The sequence below is a fragment of the Eulemur rufifrons genome, chromosome 7 (assembly GCF_041146395.1).
Source record: "Eulemur rufifrons isolate Redbay chromosome 7, OSU_ERuf_1, whole genome shotgun sequence".
Taxonomy (NCBI): domain Eukaryota; kingdom Metazoa; phylum Chordata; class Mammalia; order Primates; family Lemuridae; genus Eulemur; species Eulemur rufifrons.
Genome location: NC_090989.1, coordinates 281,558,839 through 281,576,373, shown reverse-complemented (window position 1 = coordinate 281,576,373; position 17,535 = coordinate 281,558,839). Strand labels below are relative to the sequence as shown.

At 59.0% G+C, this 17,535-nt stretch overlaps 1 protein-coding gene across 1 annotated transcript in view; it reads right to left on the bottom strand.

Moving 5' to 3' along the window:
- The window catches only part of LAMC3 (laminin subunit gamma 3), a 58,395-nt gene that overhangs the window by 23,830 nt on the left and 17,030 nt on the right, over positions 1–17,535 (bottom strand). The window contains exons 3-12 of the mRNA XM_069474766.1: positions 16,679–16,809; positions 14,096–14,262; positions 11,799–11,987; positions 11,604–11,721; positions 10,030–10,128; positions 7,345–7,481; positions 5,118–5,228; positions 2,239–2,431; positions 1,975–2,093; positions 103–321 (exon numbers count right to left, since the gene is read on the bottom strand). Coding sequence (XP_069330867.1) covers positions 103–321; positions 1,975–2,093; positions 2,239–2,431; positions 5,118–5,228; positions 7,345–7,481; positions 10,030–10,128; positions 11,604–11,721; positions 11,799–11,987; positions 14,096–14,262; positions 16,679–16,809 — 1,483 coding nt within the window. The remainder of the gene's footprint in view (positions 1–102; positions 322–1,974; positions 2,094–2,238; positions 2,432–5,117; positions 5,229–7,344; positions 7,482–10,029; positions 10,129–11,603; positions 11,722–11,798; positions 11,988–14,095; positions 14,263–16,678; positions 16,810–17,535) is intronic.

Genomic DNA, 17,535 nt, shown 5'->3' with positions numbered 1-17,535 from the left:
ACCTTGGCACCTGTGCCAGGCTGACCCCATCTGGGTCAGTACCCATCTCACTGTTGTGGCTATAGCCCAGGTGGCCTCAGGATGGGGTGCTGGGAGACTCACCTGTGTTGGGGTCACAGGTGCCATGCTGGTTACAGGTACAAGGCACACAGTTGGCATAGGGACCCCCTCGTGGTGTCTCCCTCTTGTATCCTGGAGCGCAGGATTCACAGAACTGGCCCGTGTAGCCCTTGGGACATGAGCAGGTCTCCACCCAGGAGGCTGGGGGGGACAGCCCCCGCCGGGCGGACGTGAGCTGGACCTTGGTCAGGAACACCTGGCCTGCAGAGCAGAAGAGAAAGACCTGCACGTGTTTCTCCCCAACCGTTCCTGTTCATGTTCGCGATAGGCCCAGGTGGATAAAGACAGCCTATGAATCAATGATGTTATCACAGGGATGTGCGGACACTCCCCCTCTGACCCCCAAATGTCCTGCTGAAAGGGCAGAAGCCCCTCTGTAAACAACTGAGCCTAGACCCCAGCTCCATTTTACACATAGGCACGAGGTTCTTTTCTTTTAAGTCGGGGTCTCGAGATATCACTCAGGCTGGTTTCGAACTCACGTGATCCCTCCGCCTCAGCCTCCTGAGTAGCTGGGACTACAGGCGTGCGCCACTGCACTGGCTACCAGGCATTTTTGAACGTTGCAAGTGCGTATGGAACTGTCCAGGGCGCAGGTGCGTGCAGGTGGAGGGAACACTGTGCTTCGTTTCGTTCAGAATTTTCCCGACAGCCATTCACCGGCGATGACAGCCCAGCCCCTGGGCTCAATCACCATCGTCATTACAACTATCCCACCAGCGGCCCCTTCTGCAGCTTCCTCACTCACGATTCCCAGTTAGTTATGATCTCAAAATGACAACTGTCAAGAATAGAGTTGAATGAATGTTGAAACTTGATTTCACAGGGTTGACCCACGAATGAACGGTCGCTCTGCCGAACGTTGTCCCTCGCGAAGCAATGAAACCAAACCACCAGGCCCAAGTAAGCTTTTCTAAGAACCTCGCTGGTGAAGGTGGCGGAGCTGTACCACCCTCGCTCCCCGTACCCTGCCCTGCCGGTGACAGCTGCCCTCGGTGACTCCTCACCCACGTCTGTGGGTTACTGCTGACCCCATTGGCTTCTGTCCTCCAACTGGCCACTCAGCCTCTGTCTCCATGCCCTGCCCTCTGCACATGTAAACGGCTTCTGCGCATCTTGCTTCTCCTAAACTCGAGCTTACTCACGACAGCAGGGAAGCTCTGACCACTTGGTATGTCTTACAGTGTGCTCATGCCTGAGCACTGACCATTTGGAACTCATAGGATTGTCTTCATTTCATTTCCTTCCCTCCTGTGTATTCTGGATGCTACAGGTTAGGATATTAGTATACATTGACTTCTCACATTGTGTTTAGGTACGTTATCCCTAGGAACAGGTCAGAGGATACCGTAGCAATCACTATGAGACCAGGGTGGGAGGTGGTGACGAGTGCCTGTCAGTGATGTGTGATGGCCCAGCCCCCTCTTTGGGAAGACAAAGCAAACCAGACCTACCGCTCTTGGGCGCCTTAGGTGCAGCACTGCCAGTGACCAGCAGGGGAGCCGCTGTCCCGGGGAACCCAGGCTGCCCTACGGGCAGGGACCGAGAGTGACGGTGGAGTGACCACACCCACCCTCTTGGCCACACCCCTGCCCCTTAGAGCTGTCCATCCTCAGGCCCCTCACCTGTCCAGCCCCTCTCTCTGTCCTCAGCCACAATTCCTGCTGTCTTTATAGGTTATGTGACCTTGGGCAAGTGTCCTGACCTCTCTGAGCTCAAATTCCTTCTTGATAAAGTGGGACAATAACCACTCTGCTAGGAGGAGGTAACAAGGCCATGCCCAAAGGAGCCCAGCCCGGTCCTGGGACCTGGTGAGTGGTTGGGTCTCGGGGGACTGTTGCTATCGTCACTGACCAGCAGGGCCTGGGCTCCGGCGGCCGGCACAGATGCGGAGACTGGTCAGGTTGGTGAGGAGCCGCTGGAAGTGGAAGGGGGGCAGCGGAGGGTCCACGTCCTCGGAGGTCTCCTGCAGGCTGGAGGGAGAAGCAGTCAAAGCAAGAACCCGACACGGGGCAGGTGGCGCCAAGGACTGAGAATGACCACAGGGGCATCGGAAGTGTGCCCGGACCTCAGAGACCACCCTGACCCCCACCTCTCAGGACGGAGGAGGACACTTACAGGAACCTGAGCTGTGCCTCTCCGGGCTGCCGGGTGTCCTGGGGGCTGGACAGGCTGGAGTGCCTCAGAGACAGGGCCAAGCCTGCCCCTTCCAGCCTCAGATGCACGGGGGGTGGGGAGCCCCCGGGGGGCACCCGGAAGGTCAGTGTGAGGGGCTGCCCATAGCTGAACCACTGGTCTCCCAGGAACTTCTCTGAAGACAAGAGAAAGTTTTGACAGTCTTCACACAATTAGCTTGATTTTAAGCGTCTGTATTGATTTTATTGGCAACTAAACATTCAGACAAGATAAAACCGCAGCGAGTAGAAAACCAAGGCTCCCTGCACAGCAGACCCTGGGGGTGGCCAGCCCACGCCTCTGCAGCCCGTCTGTCCCTGGCTTCACAGGTGTGTGACCCAGGCAGTCACACTGGGCCCCACACTTGGTTTCACGCTCTGCTGTCACTGCCTTGACAGTCTTAAAAATTTTATCTTCGAACTTAGGTTTGTAAGTGACGTCCGATGGGACAGTGGAGTCTGTACGTGAGCAGTGCCTTGCCACCCACCCACGGGCAGCCCTCACGATGGCCCAGGAGCACAGAATTCCCGTGCCCCCAGCGTGTGGGAGGTTGGCCTCGAGGCGAGGACTCGGAAAGCGCGCTCTGGCTGCTTAAGCAGAGAGGCTGCCGGGCCCCAGGCCGCGCCTCCCGGTCCAATCAGAACTTGCTCCGAACTTGGGGAGACGTCACAGGTGTTCTGAGAACACGGACAACCAAGGAGGCCCGTGTGATGCCTTCTCACTCGTGTTACTTCCCTGTGTTAGCCACACACTTATGCCGGAAACCATGACCTAGGAGAGGGAACGGGCCACGCTTCCTTCCTCTTTCCCTTGCAGACGTTGCTTACTCACGAGCAAGCAAGGGCAGACCGTGTTGGTGGAACGTGTGCGATCTAGAAGCAAAATAACAATGGCTGGGGTCCTTTTGTGCAGTGTTTCCACTGTCCTGATGGGAACAAAATACGCATCTGCGTATGAGCGACGAAAACCAGATTATGTCATTTCAGTGCTTCCACGCACGAGTTAAACGCTCCGGCATTTGCTGGCGTCAGCACTGCACAACATCACAATGAATGATAAAATTCATGCCAATAACTTAAAGCGTTAGCTTTTCTTTACCTAGAATGGCATCAAACAGAAAACAAGAAAACACCGTGACAAACTGACGGTGAAACTGCAGAAGGAAGGACAAAGCATTTCTATCTTAGTACCTTTAATGGCACTATATTTCCTCTATTTATTGGGAAATTTTAATTCTGCAGTGGGTCCCTCAAATTCTGTCGCCCACCCTGCCACAACTTCGGTGGGCGGGTCCTGAACAAGCTGGAAGTCCCTGCACGCCTCTGCCCACGAGCGTTTTCTGGCTGGAGGATTTGCTCACCTGTGCAGGGAGCAGCCTCCAACCAGGGAGCCCTGGGGCTTGGTGGCCCCACCGCAGCTGCACCCCAATTCAGCGCCCAGCGCCAGTCACCGGCGTGAGCGTGATGCTCACCTGCCGTCCTTGTCCTCGCACACGTCGCACGTGCGATGATTCCACGCGCTGTTCTGCCACGCGCAGTCTCTAACGGCTGCATCACAGTCCGACAACGGACCCAGCAGCCCCCTCTCCTCACTCCACCCGCGCTACACATCTCTGCCCCAGTACAGAGGCCAGCAGGCAGGACACCGAAGGGGACCCGCTGGGCCAGAGGGTACGTGTGTTCGTTAACCCTGAGAGCCGTCACACCAAGCAGCCCAGAGGCTTGTTTCCGTGTTCCCTCCCCACTGTGCCCTCACCCCAGCTGCCCAGGCAGCCCCAGGAGCTGCCGGCCATGGGTGCGGTAGGGACAGGGCGTCCACCCGCCTCGCCCCTGCAGTGTGCCCAGCACCCAGCAAGCACTTCTTGAACGAATAACTCCTTTTTCTCAAATATATCAACAGAGCCCTGAGCATGTTTTCCGCTCATGGGCCTCTGAGCTTGGAGCACCTGACCCACAAGGGGGCCTGAGGGTTTTTTGCTTCCTAGCTGTGGGGCACACGCTCCTGACACCTGTGGCATTGTCACCCAGCCCCTCCTGGAGAGAGAAGGAAAGGACAGGACTGACCAGGGAGCCAGCAGATCCGGATCTGGCCACAGTAGAGCTAAGAATGGGCTCCTGGCTCTGGGACACAGACAGTGTCCAGGAGACGCGAGTTCCCTTGATTGGCGGGGGTGGTGCACAACCACCAAGACCTCCCTTCCCTTTGCAAGAATCCCACGGCCCCAGGCATGGCGTGCGGTGGCCTGGCGGGGTGAGGGGCTGATGGGAAATGCACAGGGGTTGCCTGGGGCCTAACAGTGGCCGGGGCTCTGTGGCACTGAAGGAGCCCCGGGTGGCAAGGCTGTGACCAGGAAAACGGGGGTTTCATCACACACCATGGTCTGACGGCAGAATAACAACCCCCAAAGGTGGCCATGTTCAAATTGCTGACCCTAGGTAAGGGGGCATCTCGGATTATCCAGCTGGGCTCCACGTAATCACAAGGGCCCGTTAAAGATAGAAGAGGGAGCTGGGAGAGTCGGAGTCAGGGATGGGACGTGGGAAAGACCCGGCCCCCTTTGAAGACGACGGGGCCACGAGCCACGGCACGCAGGCAGCCTCTAGAAGCTGGGGAAGCCAAGGGATGGATTCTCCCCTGGAGCCTCCAGAAGGAACGTGGCCTTGCTAGCACCCTGATTTTAGTCCCGTGAGAGCCACTTATGGCCTCCAAAACACTAACAGAATAAACCTGTGCTGTTTCCCGCCGTTAAATTTGTGGCAATTTGTTACAGCAGCCGAGGAAACCCACACAGGCAGTGCGCCCTGCCCGGGGCTGGCAGGTACCTGGTGCCGTGAGCTCCTCCTCTTCTTCCGGCCTCAGGAGGACCCCACTCAGGCTCCATTGTGGGGGGTGCTCGGGGCCCCCCACACTTCTGGCCCACCAGCCCTCGGCTCCTAGACAGCAAACACAGACACACACACGCCAATCAGTGTGAGGCCCTGGAGGGCGGATTCCAGGTGACAGCTCCAGCAGAGGTCTTAGGGTGGGAGGGAGCCCCAGGGGAAGGCTCTGCTTGGGGCACGGACAGACCTTGGGGCCTGCCCTGTCCTTTCGGGGGGGGGGTTCAGCTCGACATGAAGACAGCCTGGAGACCCCCACGTAGGGGCCTAGGGACATCAGGGACATCAGTAACAATACTGGATGTGACCTTGTCTTCAGGGCTTCAGAGAACTTTCTCACCCATGACCTCACCAGGCCGTCCTTCCTGGTACGTGTGTCATTAACGCCACTGTCCGCAGGGAGGCCACCTGGCTAAGAAGGGCCCAGCCAGGACAGGAACCCAGGCCCCTTGGTCCCCAGTGCTGGCTCAGTCCGCCCTCCTCCCTCTGGCTGCAGCAGTAAACGCGGGGCACAGTCCAGCACAGAGCAAATGACCTCAAGGGGACATTCTCTGGGGGCAGCTGGGCAATGGGATGGAGACCCAACACCCGGGGCACCTGAGGGCCGAGAAGGAAGGGATGGAGAGAGGGGGAATATGTCAGAGAGGGGAGGCCCAGGCTCCTCAGTGCTGGACTAGGCTCTGCCCCTGTGGGCTGTGTGACTCTGGGCAAGTTACTTAACCTCTCTGAAGCTGGTTCATCATCTGCAAAATGGGGGCCATGAAGCATGTATGGCCCAGGCAGCAGTTCTCAAAGTTGGTCCGGAGACCCCAAGAGATCCCTGGGACCCCTGCTGGGGGACCGTGACAGCAAACTATCTTCTTACTAACAATAACATGTTATTTGCATTTCTCATTCTCTCGCAAGCATTCAGTGGAGCTTTCCAGAAGCTGCAGGAAGCATGACACCACCGCAGACTGAGCGTGAGCCTCTCTTCAGCCAGACCGTAAAGTGATTTACGAGAACAAGAAGCGAGCAGCTCTCTTCTCACAAAATGTTTTATCTTCTGGAAAGAGCTATTTTTCACAGAACTGTGTTATTTTTATTACATAATAGGATCGCTATGGCTGTTTTTAAATGAATTAATAAGTAGGTATTTTAAAAATTACTGTTTTCATTTCTAGTACAGTAAATATCTGTGTAAACAACCCACATGAATAAAAGCGCTTTGGTCCTCAGGAACCTTCAAGATCAAGAACATAAAAGAATCCAGAGACCAGAAAGTTTGGGAACCGCTGGCCAAAGGCGACTGTGAGAGAAAATGAGATGACACCCCAGCCCAGGCCTGGCTCAAGGTGACAACAGATCCTGACACTGCTCTCCGGGTCTAGGAAATGAGCCTGGCCCTTCGTTGACACCCGGACTCCAGGCAACACGCCACCTAGAGCCACACGCCCCTTGGTCCTGCTCTCTGAGAGGCGTCCAGCAGAGGGCGTGCGGCCCCCGCGTCTGGGGCGCCCCAGAGCCAGCCCTGAGGTTCTGTCCCCGTCCCTACTCCTGGACCAGGCTGGAGGAGGGGGCACTCCGTGGGGCCTAGGCACGCTCTGATCTGATGCAAAGCTCAGAGCTCTGCTCCCAAGATTCAGCTGTGCCACCTGGAGTCGGGGACCCAGACAGAGCCTGCACATGGGTAAGACTCAGGAGCTCATGAACCCCAGCATCAACAGCTGAGTTACATGACCTCAGGCAAGTGACCTACCTTTCCTGGGTCTGAGTTACCTCATCTGTAAGAGCGGGATGAGATTCCCTGCACATCGGGAGCTAGCACAATGCCTGGCATACAGCAGGTGCCCAATAAGTGGAGGCCAGCGGACTGAGCCTGAATCCCCAGGCTTTAGACACACCGAGGGAGGCCAATCTTGACAGGTGATTAGAAACTCCTCTCCAGGATCCAAAGGGTGTCACCCCCCCCCCAGCAGTGTAAAGAAAAAAGTCAGGGACCAGGGAGGGACCCAGCAGTTACAGGTAGGTCCTGGGGAGCCACCGTCTCACACCCAACCCCACCTAGGCTGTGTGGGCTCCTCTCCACCATGGGAGGTGACCGAGGGGCCGCTCCCACCCACCCCACCAACGCAAGCTCTCCCCAGGGCAGGATGGTCGTCCTGCCGGAGGTGGCTGCGGGGGCACTTACCCTGGTGGAAATCGGAGCGGATGTGGTACACCTGGAACTGGGTGGCGGCCACACACGCCTTGGAGTGGCCATAGCAGAAGCAGCTGCTGCAGCCAGTGGGATTATGGGACTGCAGGTTAAATGTCCCTGGGCGACACCTGGAACGGAGGCAGGACATGCCCACAGGGGCCACATGAACAGGCCAGGAAGGGGCAGGCCCAGGGCATCCCAGCTAGGCTAACTAGGGAAACTTTTTTTTTTTTTTTTTTGAGACAGAGTCTCACTCTGTTGCCCAGGCTAGAGTGTGTGCTGTGGCGTCAGCCTAGCTCACAGCAACCTCAAACTCCTGGGCTCAAGCAATCCTCCTGTCTCAGCCTCCCGAGTAGCTGGGACTACAGGCATGCACCACCATGCCCGGCTAATTTTTTCTATATATATTTTTAGCTGTCCATATAATTTCTTTCTAATTTTTTTTTTTAGTAGAGATGGGGTCTCGCTCTTGCTCAGGCTGGTCTCGAACTCCTGAGCTCAAACGATCCGCCCACCTCGGCCTCCCAGAGTGCTAGGATTACAGGCGTGAGCCACCGCGCCCGGCCTAGGGAAACTTTTTTGAACATTTTTTTCCAGAATTACAGAAGAGCTGCCAAGACAGTACAGATGATTCACCTTATCTGCTTCACGCAGCATCCCTTGAGGCCGACACTGACATTACCAGGTACACTTATCAATACTGAGACGTTAACATTGGTTAATGTCAACTGAACTCCAGACTCTGTCTGGGATTCTCTGTGTGTTCCAGTCCTGCCCGCTCTCTGCCCCAGGACCCCACCAGGCTGTGGCGCTGCGTTCAGTGCTGTCCTTGTTCTCCTCCACCTGTGACCGAGTCTTGGTCTTTCTGTGCTTGTCATGACCTTGATACTTTTGAGAAGCACCGGTCTGGTATTTTTTAGAATGCCCTTCAGTTGGGGCTCGTCTGTTTTCTCATGAGCAGACGGGTTATGGGTTTGGGGAGGAAAGACGCAGAGGGGAGATGCCCGTCTCATCACACCACGCGGGGGCTCGTAACACCCATGTGGCACCTGAGCACATTAACTTCGTCACCTGGGGAAGGTGTGGCCTGCCAGTCTCCACTGTACAATGCCGTGTTCTAGGCGTCAGAAGTGAGTCACTAAACCCAGCCCACTCCCCAAAGGAGGGGACTTAAGCTCCACCTCCTGGCGGGAGAAGTGTCAAAGAACTTGTGGACATGTGTTAAAACCACCACAGTCGGCAGGGCACAGTGGCTCACACCTGTAATCCTGGCACTCTGGGAGGCTGAGGCTGGTGGATCACTCGAGGTCAGGAGTTCGAGACCAGCCTGAGCAAGAGCGAGACCCCCGTCTCTACTAAAAATAGAAAGAAATTATCTGGCCAACTAAAAAATATATATAGAAAAAATTAGCCGGGCATGGTGGCGCATGCCTGTAGTCCCAGCTACTTGGGAAGCTGAGGCAGGAGGATCGCTTGAGCCCAGGAGTTTGAGGTTGCTGTGAGCTAGGCTGACGACTCTAGCCCAGGCAACAGAGTGAGACTCTGTCTCAAAAAAAAAAAAAAAACAACAAAAAACAAAAAACAAAACCACCACAGTCATTAACTAATATTTTGAGGGAGCTGTTTTGAGGCTATGCAAATATCCCTTCTCCCCTTACAGTTCTGCCCGCTAACGCCAGCGCGCCCCAGTGGTCACGCCCTGCGGGGGTTTCTCTTTCCCTCATTCCGTCTGCATTATCTGCAATTCTTCCACAAGGCAGTTTTGTCCTTTCGCCCCTTCTATTTATTTATTCAATCATCTATTTACATCAGTACGGATCTGGGGATGTTTACATTATTCTCTGGGTCATAATCCAGTAGTGTCATTATTTATTTTGTTGCTCAAAGCGTCCCAGCTTTGGAAGCTCCTTCAGGTTGGCTCCCGCATCCTTTTGACACAGGAGCCCGTCCTGGCCTGGCTGCCTTGTTCGCATGTGTCTTTGTTTCCCAGCACTGCCTCGCCTCCTGGCACCACGAGATGCTCCGGGCTCAACTTGTCTTTTCCCTGCCCTGGCACCAGCTCTCCCCGCAAGCATCCCTGGGGAGTCAGACACAAAGCCAGGAAGGAGACAGCTTGTATCCAGGGAGCTACACCCATGTCTGCCTGCCGGCCCCACTGCCGGAGCTCAGGGGCCATTTACAGACCGCATGACCTTGGATAGGACCCTTCGTCTCACTGGGTTCAGATGCCCCGTGTGTACCACGGTGGGACCGCGGGGATGGCAAACAGCCTCGAATCTCAGCGCAATTGGTAGGGGCTTCCTGAAGCAGGGTGTTGAGAAGGAGCCTGAGGTCACAGTAGGGCTCATGGTCACGCTATGCTCCATCCGTGATGTCTGCACGGGGGTTACGGTACGAGCACCATGTACTTGTTATCTCAGTATGAGATGATCTTTCCTACCCTTTCCAGCTCTTTCTTTTCAGAATTCTGAGCTGGGAAAGAAGATGTCTTTTCTCAGCTTATGAACCACCCGTGGTGCTGGGGCAGAGTGAACAGGGCCATAAAGCCTTTGGGCACCTTCCTGGACGGCAGATCCACCGTCCCCCGTCCCCTCCCTCCACTCTGCAGCCTTGGTGCCTCATCCTGGACCCCCGGGGTCACTTCCAGAAGGCTAACCACTGGGTTGGCTCACCCACCTGTCACACATGTTGCCTTCCACATTCTCTTTGCAGGGGCAACGCCCACTGCGGGGGTCACAGGTGCCCAGGCTGCCAGCGGGATCGCAGGTGCAGGGTCTGCCAAGCAGAGTGTCCAATGAGCAACTTCAGAGTGGGACCCGCCCACCCTAGGGACAAAACTCCTTACCCTTCCCTGTTCCTGAGATCATCAGGAGGCAGGCAGACCCTAGATCCCGCTCCAGTTCCCACCTTGCCAAGGAAGTGACCCACCCACCCACTCATCCACCCATCCATCCCTCCTTCCGCCCATCCACCCACCCACGTGGTAACGCATGACTCCCGCCCTCATGAACCCCACAGTCCAGTGAGCACGGACCCTGCACTGTGATAGGTGCTGTGGGAGGAGACCTACAAGGGGCTGTGGCAGCACCAAGCAGGGGCACCTGACGCAGCCGGGGGGTGGAGGCGAGGGGCAGGTGGTAGGTGGGAGAGTGGCACCTCAGCCGAGAACTGAAGAGTGAGGAGTCTGCTAGACATGGGGCGGGTGGGCAGAATGCTCAGGTAGGAGGAATGGCACGTGCAAAGGCCCAGAGGCCAGAGGGACCCTGGGCAAGCAGCCAGGTCCCCATCTAGTGGCCAGTTTTTTGCCCAGAACCACCGAGTGTTTTGCAAGGACTCTGAGACTCCCCACACCTCCACTCCAACACGCTTCTACTGCCTTTCAAATACACGAGGAGGCCGTTGTTACTAACCAATGCCAAGTTCATTTAAAAGTGCTTCTGAATTTATAACATCTGTATTTATTTGGGTTGTTGTATATTTTCTCGGTCGAGTGATGGTAAATGGGCTGGACAGCCCTTGTGAGGTCCAGGCCCAGGGGCCCCTGCCCACCTCTCCCCTGGGCCGTCCCACCAGGTACCGTGGACCCCACACATCCAGACGACATTCAGCCTCTGCCTGCCCAGATGCCTGGTGCGGGACCCTGAGGGCCACCCTCCATGCCTTCCTCCTGGTCATGTCCTGCCAGCTCTGCCTTGCGAGGGGCTCTAGAACCTGCCTATTCTCTGCCTCTCCACAGTCCAGCCCCGCAGGCCGTCGGGTGTTTGTGCTGTAGCCTCCACCAGCCTCTGCCCGACCCTCCCCAGGCCTCCGAGGCCCCACCCTCTGCACCCTGCTCCTCTGCACATCCTCCTGCCCTGCTCACCTGTGCTGAGCTTCACCTTGCACTTGCCTCTGAGCCTTTGCTATGCTCTTCCCTGGCCTGGAACCCCATCCCCCCCCTCACTGGCCCTGGGGACACTCATCTGGTCTCAGATCAGAACTCAGCACTGCCCGTGGGAAGCCCTCCACCCCCAGCCCAGCTGGGCTTCCACGGGACCCGGCACCCAGTCTTGTTAAGTGTCTGTTATGTCTCTCCGCCTCCCCAGGGCTGGGCATCCCTGATCCTCCCCAGGACGCAGAATACGGGAATGCTGAAGATGGCGAGGGAGGGAGCCAGTATCCCGTCCCTCACGCTCCCTGCCAGTCAGCCCAAGTACACCACCGAGCACCCGTCCTGGGCCCCCCACACCCACACCCCCGGCCGCCCTCACCTGCAGCCTCCCTCACTGAGTGAGTGGAACCCGGGCAGGCAGCGGTCACACTTCCAGCCGGTCACAGTGCGCTTGCAGGTGCAGGCTCCCACGTCATCGCACTTGAGGTGCAAGGAGCCTGGGGGAGGAGGGACACAGGGCAGTGAAGGCCAGACCAGGGCGCGGGTGGAGGCTGGGGCAGCGGGGCCCACTCACCTGCTGGGTGGCAGTCACAGGGCTGGCACGGTGCACGCAAGTCCCAGTGGTAGAAGTTCTCCTGGCAGCGCTCACAGTGTGGCCCAGCCGTGTGGTCACGGCAGTGGAGACAGCGCCCGCCGTGGCCCGTGCTGCGGAAGAGCTCCCGGTCGAATGTGCATTCCTCGGAGCGGCCACTGCAGTTGCAGGCTGTGGGCGGGAGGTGGGAGGGAGTGCGTGAACTGCTCAGTCGGCTTCCTTGTGCCGGGTGAGCAGCAGCCCACGGAAGGGCCAGGGCATGGCCCAGAATGGAGTTCAGGCTCAGCTTTATCAAGGATATGGAAACCAACTGATTGATTTTCCAAAACAAGACACTTAAGAGCAAAGGGGACACAGTTAGTAAATACATAAAAACAGTAGGCAGAAACAGGACCAGGCAAACCAGGATCTATGGTCACCTGGTCACAGGTCAGAGGCTGACTGCCTCCTGGAGTGGCTCAATCCCAAAATCCCTATGGGCTCTCCAAGCCATGATAATAGTATGAATCCAATTCCCAGTGGCTAAGATCACTCAGGAGCACAGAAAATGCCTGTCACCCTTCATTTGCTCATTAAGTCATTTTAAAAAGTACGTGTGAAAGCCAGGCTCCATCTTGGCTCCCGTGGCAAGCCAGGGCGAGGTCAGCGATTGGTGTGGACCCGGTTGCTGCCTTTACGCTGCCTGCAGTTTGATGGGGGCCAGATGCACAAGCAGGGCTGTGACGGAGCAAGGGGGGTCCGGGAGCTGGAAGGAGGGGCCCCTGTGGCTGTGCGGGGTGACGGGACCTTCCTCCTGGAGGAAGTCATGGCTGTGCTGATTCTGAGGGCTGAGCGGGGAGTCGGCCAAGGGCAGGGGGCGGGGAGCGTGCTGCAGGCAGGAGGCAGACCGCGGCAGGGCCAGAGGGGCAAGGGTGGCTCGGTGTAAGTATGTCGTGAGGCCGGCTGCGGGTGGCATGCGTGTGATGGGAGGGGAGGGGACGCCGTGCAGTGGCGTTGAGCAGGGGCAGCTGTGAAGTCAGAGGTGGGCAGAGTTGCTCCAAGGAGGCTGGGCCGCTGTGGTCAGCGGACATCAGCTTGGAGCCAGGGGAGCCGCGGGAGGGTCGAAGCAGGGGTGGATGTTATTGAATTTGCACGTTGGAAGGAGGCTCGACTGCAAGTAAAGGAGGGACGAAGGAACTTCAGGCACCCAGAGGAGAGATGACAGGGCCAGGACCAAGGCACTGGCTGTGTAGGACTCAAGTGAGATGGCCTGCAGGGACGCTGACGGGGCAGAATTCAGGGCTGAGGGCTGTGGGTCAGCCTGAAAGCCCAGTGTCCAGGCTGGTGTCTGGGAGGACAGGAATGTGACCACAGGGCTGAGGACATGGCAGGAGAAGCAGTTTGGCCAGGTGTGTCCCCACCATCAAGAAAGCTACAGGCCCAGAACATGCAAGCCGGCCAGCACAGCTTCCTTGGCCTGGGAGGGCTCCCTGGTGGAGGCAGCCCACGGGGCAGCAGGAACCCATTAGGGCCCCAGGGCAGCTCCTGCAACAGTGCCCTGTCCCTTGGAACAGGCTGTCCCCTCCCTGCCCCAGTCTGGCTGCCAGTGGCCCAGCCCAAGAAGACCGCAGGGCCCGGAGCCTGCCTGTGCAGACGCTGCCCCCACAGCAGCAGTAGCGCCAGCTGGGACGCAGGCCTGGCGACAGAGCCTGAAGGAAACCAGATGGCTGTGTGGGGACGGGGCAGGGCTTGGGAGCTGGGGCAGCCGACACACCAGCCAGCAGGGAAGGTGGCAGAGTCCCCATTCGCAGCCCCGCATCCCTGGGGAAGCTATGACGGCACCGTCCTCTCCCCAGTGTTTCTCTGAGGTTAGGCCATCAAAGCCACATCACATGGCAGGGTGGGGGGCTGTGGGACGTCAAAGGGCTGCCTGGGGGGCCTGTGGGAGAGGCCGGGTGGGCAGGTTGGCAGCTCCCATGCACGGGGTGGCCTGGCTTTGATTAGTGGCTGGGCCGGGAGCAGCTAAAACAAAAGAGCAAGTCGGGGCCTTGTGGGCCCTTCCGCCACGGCGCCTCTGCTGGGGGGACTCGGCCTGGGGAGCTCCCTGGTGGGGGGGGGGGGGGAATGACAAGGCATAAATGCACCCCTGGGCTCCCGTCAGCTTCCCATCTCCGCAGAAGCACAGGGACCCCAAGCTGCCCACCGGGCCGCCCAGGAGCAGCCCCGACTGCAAAGTTTCAGCAGTTTTTTCCCCGGCCTGCACCAGCAGCCTCAGGTCCCCGACGCCCCAGGACACTCACGCAGACACTCGTGGGCGGCCTCGGCAGTGCCCCGGGCCCATGGGCGGTCCTGGAAGAAGGGCAGGCAGCGCTCGCAGTCGGGGCCGGTGGTGTCGTGCTGGCATCGGCAGGCCAGCCGGCCCGCGCCGTCGGGGCCGCACTCGCTGGCGTGGCCGTTGCACTTGCACCTGGGAAAGACACGGAGGAGGAGCATCCGGAGGCCCCAGCAGGACAGACGAGGGGTGACTCTCCAGGCAGCCCCTCAGTCCACCGCTCAATCGTGGCCTCTACTGAACACCCACTGCACGCCTCGGGGGCAGCAGCGCCAGAGAACTGGCCACACTGGGCTGTCATAAGCTCCGTACAAATTAAACCATCGCATCCTCACGAGCCTGTTATCCCTTCCACTTAGCAGACGGAAGAACTGAGGCATGGGGAAGATGCCCACCTACGGACGACTCTGTCACCTTAGTCTCCTGGGTGGAGGGGGCCCAGTGGTCACAGGGGCAGTGGGCGTCAGGGGCCAGGGAGGCTGCCTCCTGTGGTTCTCCTGTGACTGTGTCTCAAAGGGCAAGAGGTTGCCCCATCCAGGGGACAAGTCCCCAGTGAGTTTGTTTCTGAGCACAGCCCTGGGGACGGCCACCCACAGGATCTGGAGACGGACTCGGGCAGGAACAAAGAGGCGCTCCGGGGCCGTGCAGCGTGCTTGGCGGAGCCTGACCCTACACACAACCATCCCTGTCCCAAGGGGCCAGACTGAGCCACTTAGAGGATGACCATGGCCTTCCACTCCTGGCCTCGCTCTGGGCCAGCCCTGGACCAAGGCAAGGTGTCCCCGCAGGAGCCGTACCACCAGGGTGGGAGGACCGTCCTTAACCCCATTTCACAGGTGAGGAAACAGGCTCAGGCCTCAGAGGCAACTGGCGCTGAGTGGCAGAGCTCGAAGCTGCAGCCCGTCCTCTCCTGCTTCACATAGACCCTGGGCTCCTGGACACTCCTCTGGCCACTTGGTGGCTCCCACAGGCAACGTTCCACACTCTGCCTTCAGCGAGTGTCAACGAATCACTGGCCACTGCCAGGGCCCCCGTGCTCTCTCTTATTTGGGGACACGGGGTACAGGAAGGCACACGGCAGTATGTCCTCACAGCACCCTGCATTTCTGGGGGGTGAGGCAGGCACAGGCAGTCGTGGGGACAGTGGTCACTAGAGCAGTGACAAGGGATCAACTCCTATCCCAGAGGGGGTACTGCAAACACCTCCCTCCTCCATGAAGCCCTCTGCCCCCAAGGAAAGACAAGGAGATCCTGTGGGCCATCATGGGGCCCGGGCTGCTGGGGCCACCTGCGCCCCGCCAGGAGCAGCCTTCCCCAGCCAGCTGGCGATCCCAGGGTGGTCTGATTTCACAGCTGGGGCCCAGATGTTCTCTGGCCCGAACCCCCCTGACGGCAGGCGCTGGAGCTCACAGCACTGTCCGCCACCCCTCGAGAGCCCCCTCCTGGGAGGTTTGACCTGACACACACAGTGTATTGGGGGAGGAGCAGAGGGGACCTCACAGCCCCCCAGTGGCCCTACGCTCCCAGCCCCAGGCTTCCCTGGAGTGTGCAGACACCCCGAGGTGCAGGCAGTTGGGCCCCGCGCCCCTCCCGCTGTCTCCATCTCACCAAGGCCACCTGTGTCCCTGAACCTCAGAAGCCCAGAGCTGGGTGTCAATCTGGCTTCCCATCCCCACGGCCCATCGTTCACACGGGAGCTGCCTCTCCACGCCCCCCACCACGCCCTGCTCCCAGCTGTAACCTCCGCTTAGTCTCTCCTCTCCTACATCCTTCCCCACTCGGCTGGGGGCAGTTTAAAAACCTGAGCCTGTTACCACCCCAGCCAAACCCTTCTGCAGCTTCCCAGTGACTGTGGGATGAGGACAAATTGCCAAGGCCCTGACACTCTTCAGCCGCACCTGCGCCCTCCAGCCCTGCCTCCCACCACGGTGCACATCCATGCTGCGGCTGTCTGCAGCACCCTGACCTCCTGACCTCCGACCCAGGGGCACGCCCTCTCCCCTGCCTCCTGTCCCGGTGCTGACACATTTACCAGGGAGCCACCAGATGGTGTCTGCCGCCCCCAGGTGACTGGGGCGGGAACACATCTGTCTTCCGGGCTCCTTTCAAAGAGGAAACCTGAGAAACGTTTATGCTGCAGACATTCGTGCCTCCCCTCGTTCCACAGCCCTCCTCGGGCACCCAGTGCCAGGTGGCCGCACGTGGACGGGCCCTGGCATGTGAGGCAGAGACGGGCCTCTGCCTTCTGGCCACCCTGCTTCTCGGAGAGGCGACAGATGTTGCGGGAGAAACAGACAAAAGCCACCACACTGACAGGACCTGAGAGTGCGTGGGGGCGGGACTGCGAGCACCTCTCTCCGGGTGGGGAGGGGGGAAGGGCAAAGACCCAGCGTCCAGAAAGTGGTGAGCAGCTGGGTGCGGTGGATGCGGCTGACGGAGGGGCTGGTGGGGCCGGCCACCAAAACCAAGACCTTCCTCCTCCCCTTCCTCCTTCTGAGGACCATGCCCCGGGGCCCTGCTTTCCCCCTGCCTCACTCTGCCTCCCGCCTACCTGCCGCCCACAGAGAAGTCAGACACCGCGTAGTAGTAGGACTGGAGCACCTTGGGGTCCTTGAAGATGTCGTCCCCAAACGTGTTGAGCCGGTCTAGAGAGATGAGGAGCTCGGTGCTGGTGACCCACTCCTGGGGCAAAAGGGAGAGGGACACCATCAGCAGGTCACCACGTGTGTGCTGGCAGGGCCAGCTGGCCACCTGGGGACTCCTGGGGCACAGGCCAGGCCAGGCCCAGACACATTCTGAGAACACTGCAGAAATAAGGAGCCGGTGCTCTGGGCTCACGCCAGCCTGCGACAGGCCACCCACGGACTGTGCAACGTCGCTCAGTGTCTTGGAGCCTCCATTTCCCCATCTGTGAAATGGAACAAGGACAGTGCCTCCCCCACAAGGGCGTTTGGAGGACGAAGGCCAATGTCAGTGCTGAGCGTGGGTCTGGGACAGGCTCAGGAGGCAGCGGGGGTGTGGGGAGAGGGCCGCGGCGACCCACCTAAGGCCCTGCCATGCAGGGCTCCCACCCATTCCAGAGGTCACCTGAGGGAGGACGTGCTCCAGCGACCTCCCCTGCTCAGCTGGGCCCCGAGTGGGGCAGGCCCTTGGTTTCTCGGCTTCTCACATGCTGAGCATCCAGCTCCCGCAGACAGGTCACCTGTGCCAGGTGCCACCTCTCCCACTGGAAGGGAAGCCCCAGGAGAGCAGGGACTTGGGGTCCTTGTTTTCGCTGCATCCCCACCCCCAGCCCCTGCCCGGCACGCAGCAGGTGCTTGATAAATACTCGCTGCTCGCTGAGTGAGCAGCTTCCGTGGGAGAGCGTGGGGGGAGCGGGGGACCCACGTGCAGGCTGACATTTTCATC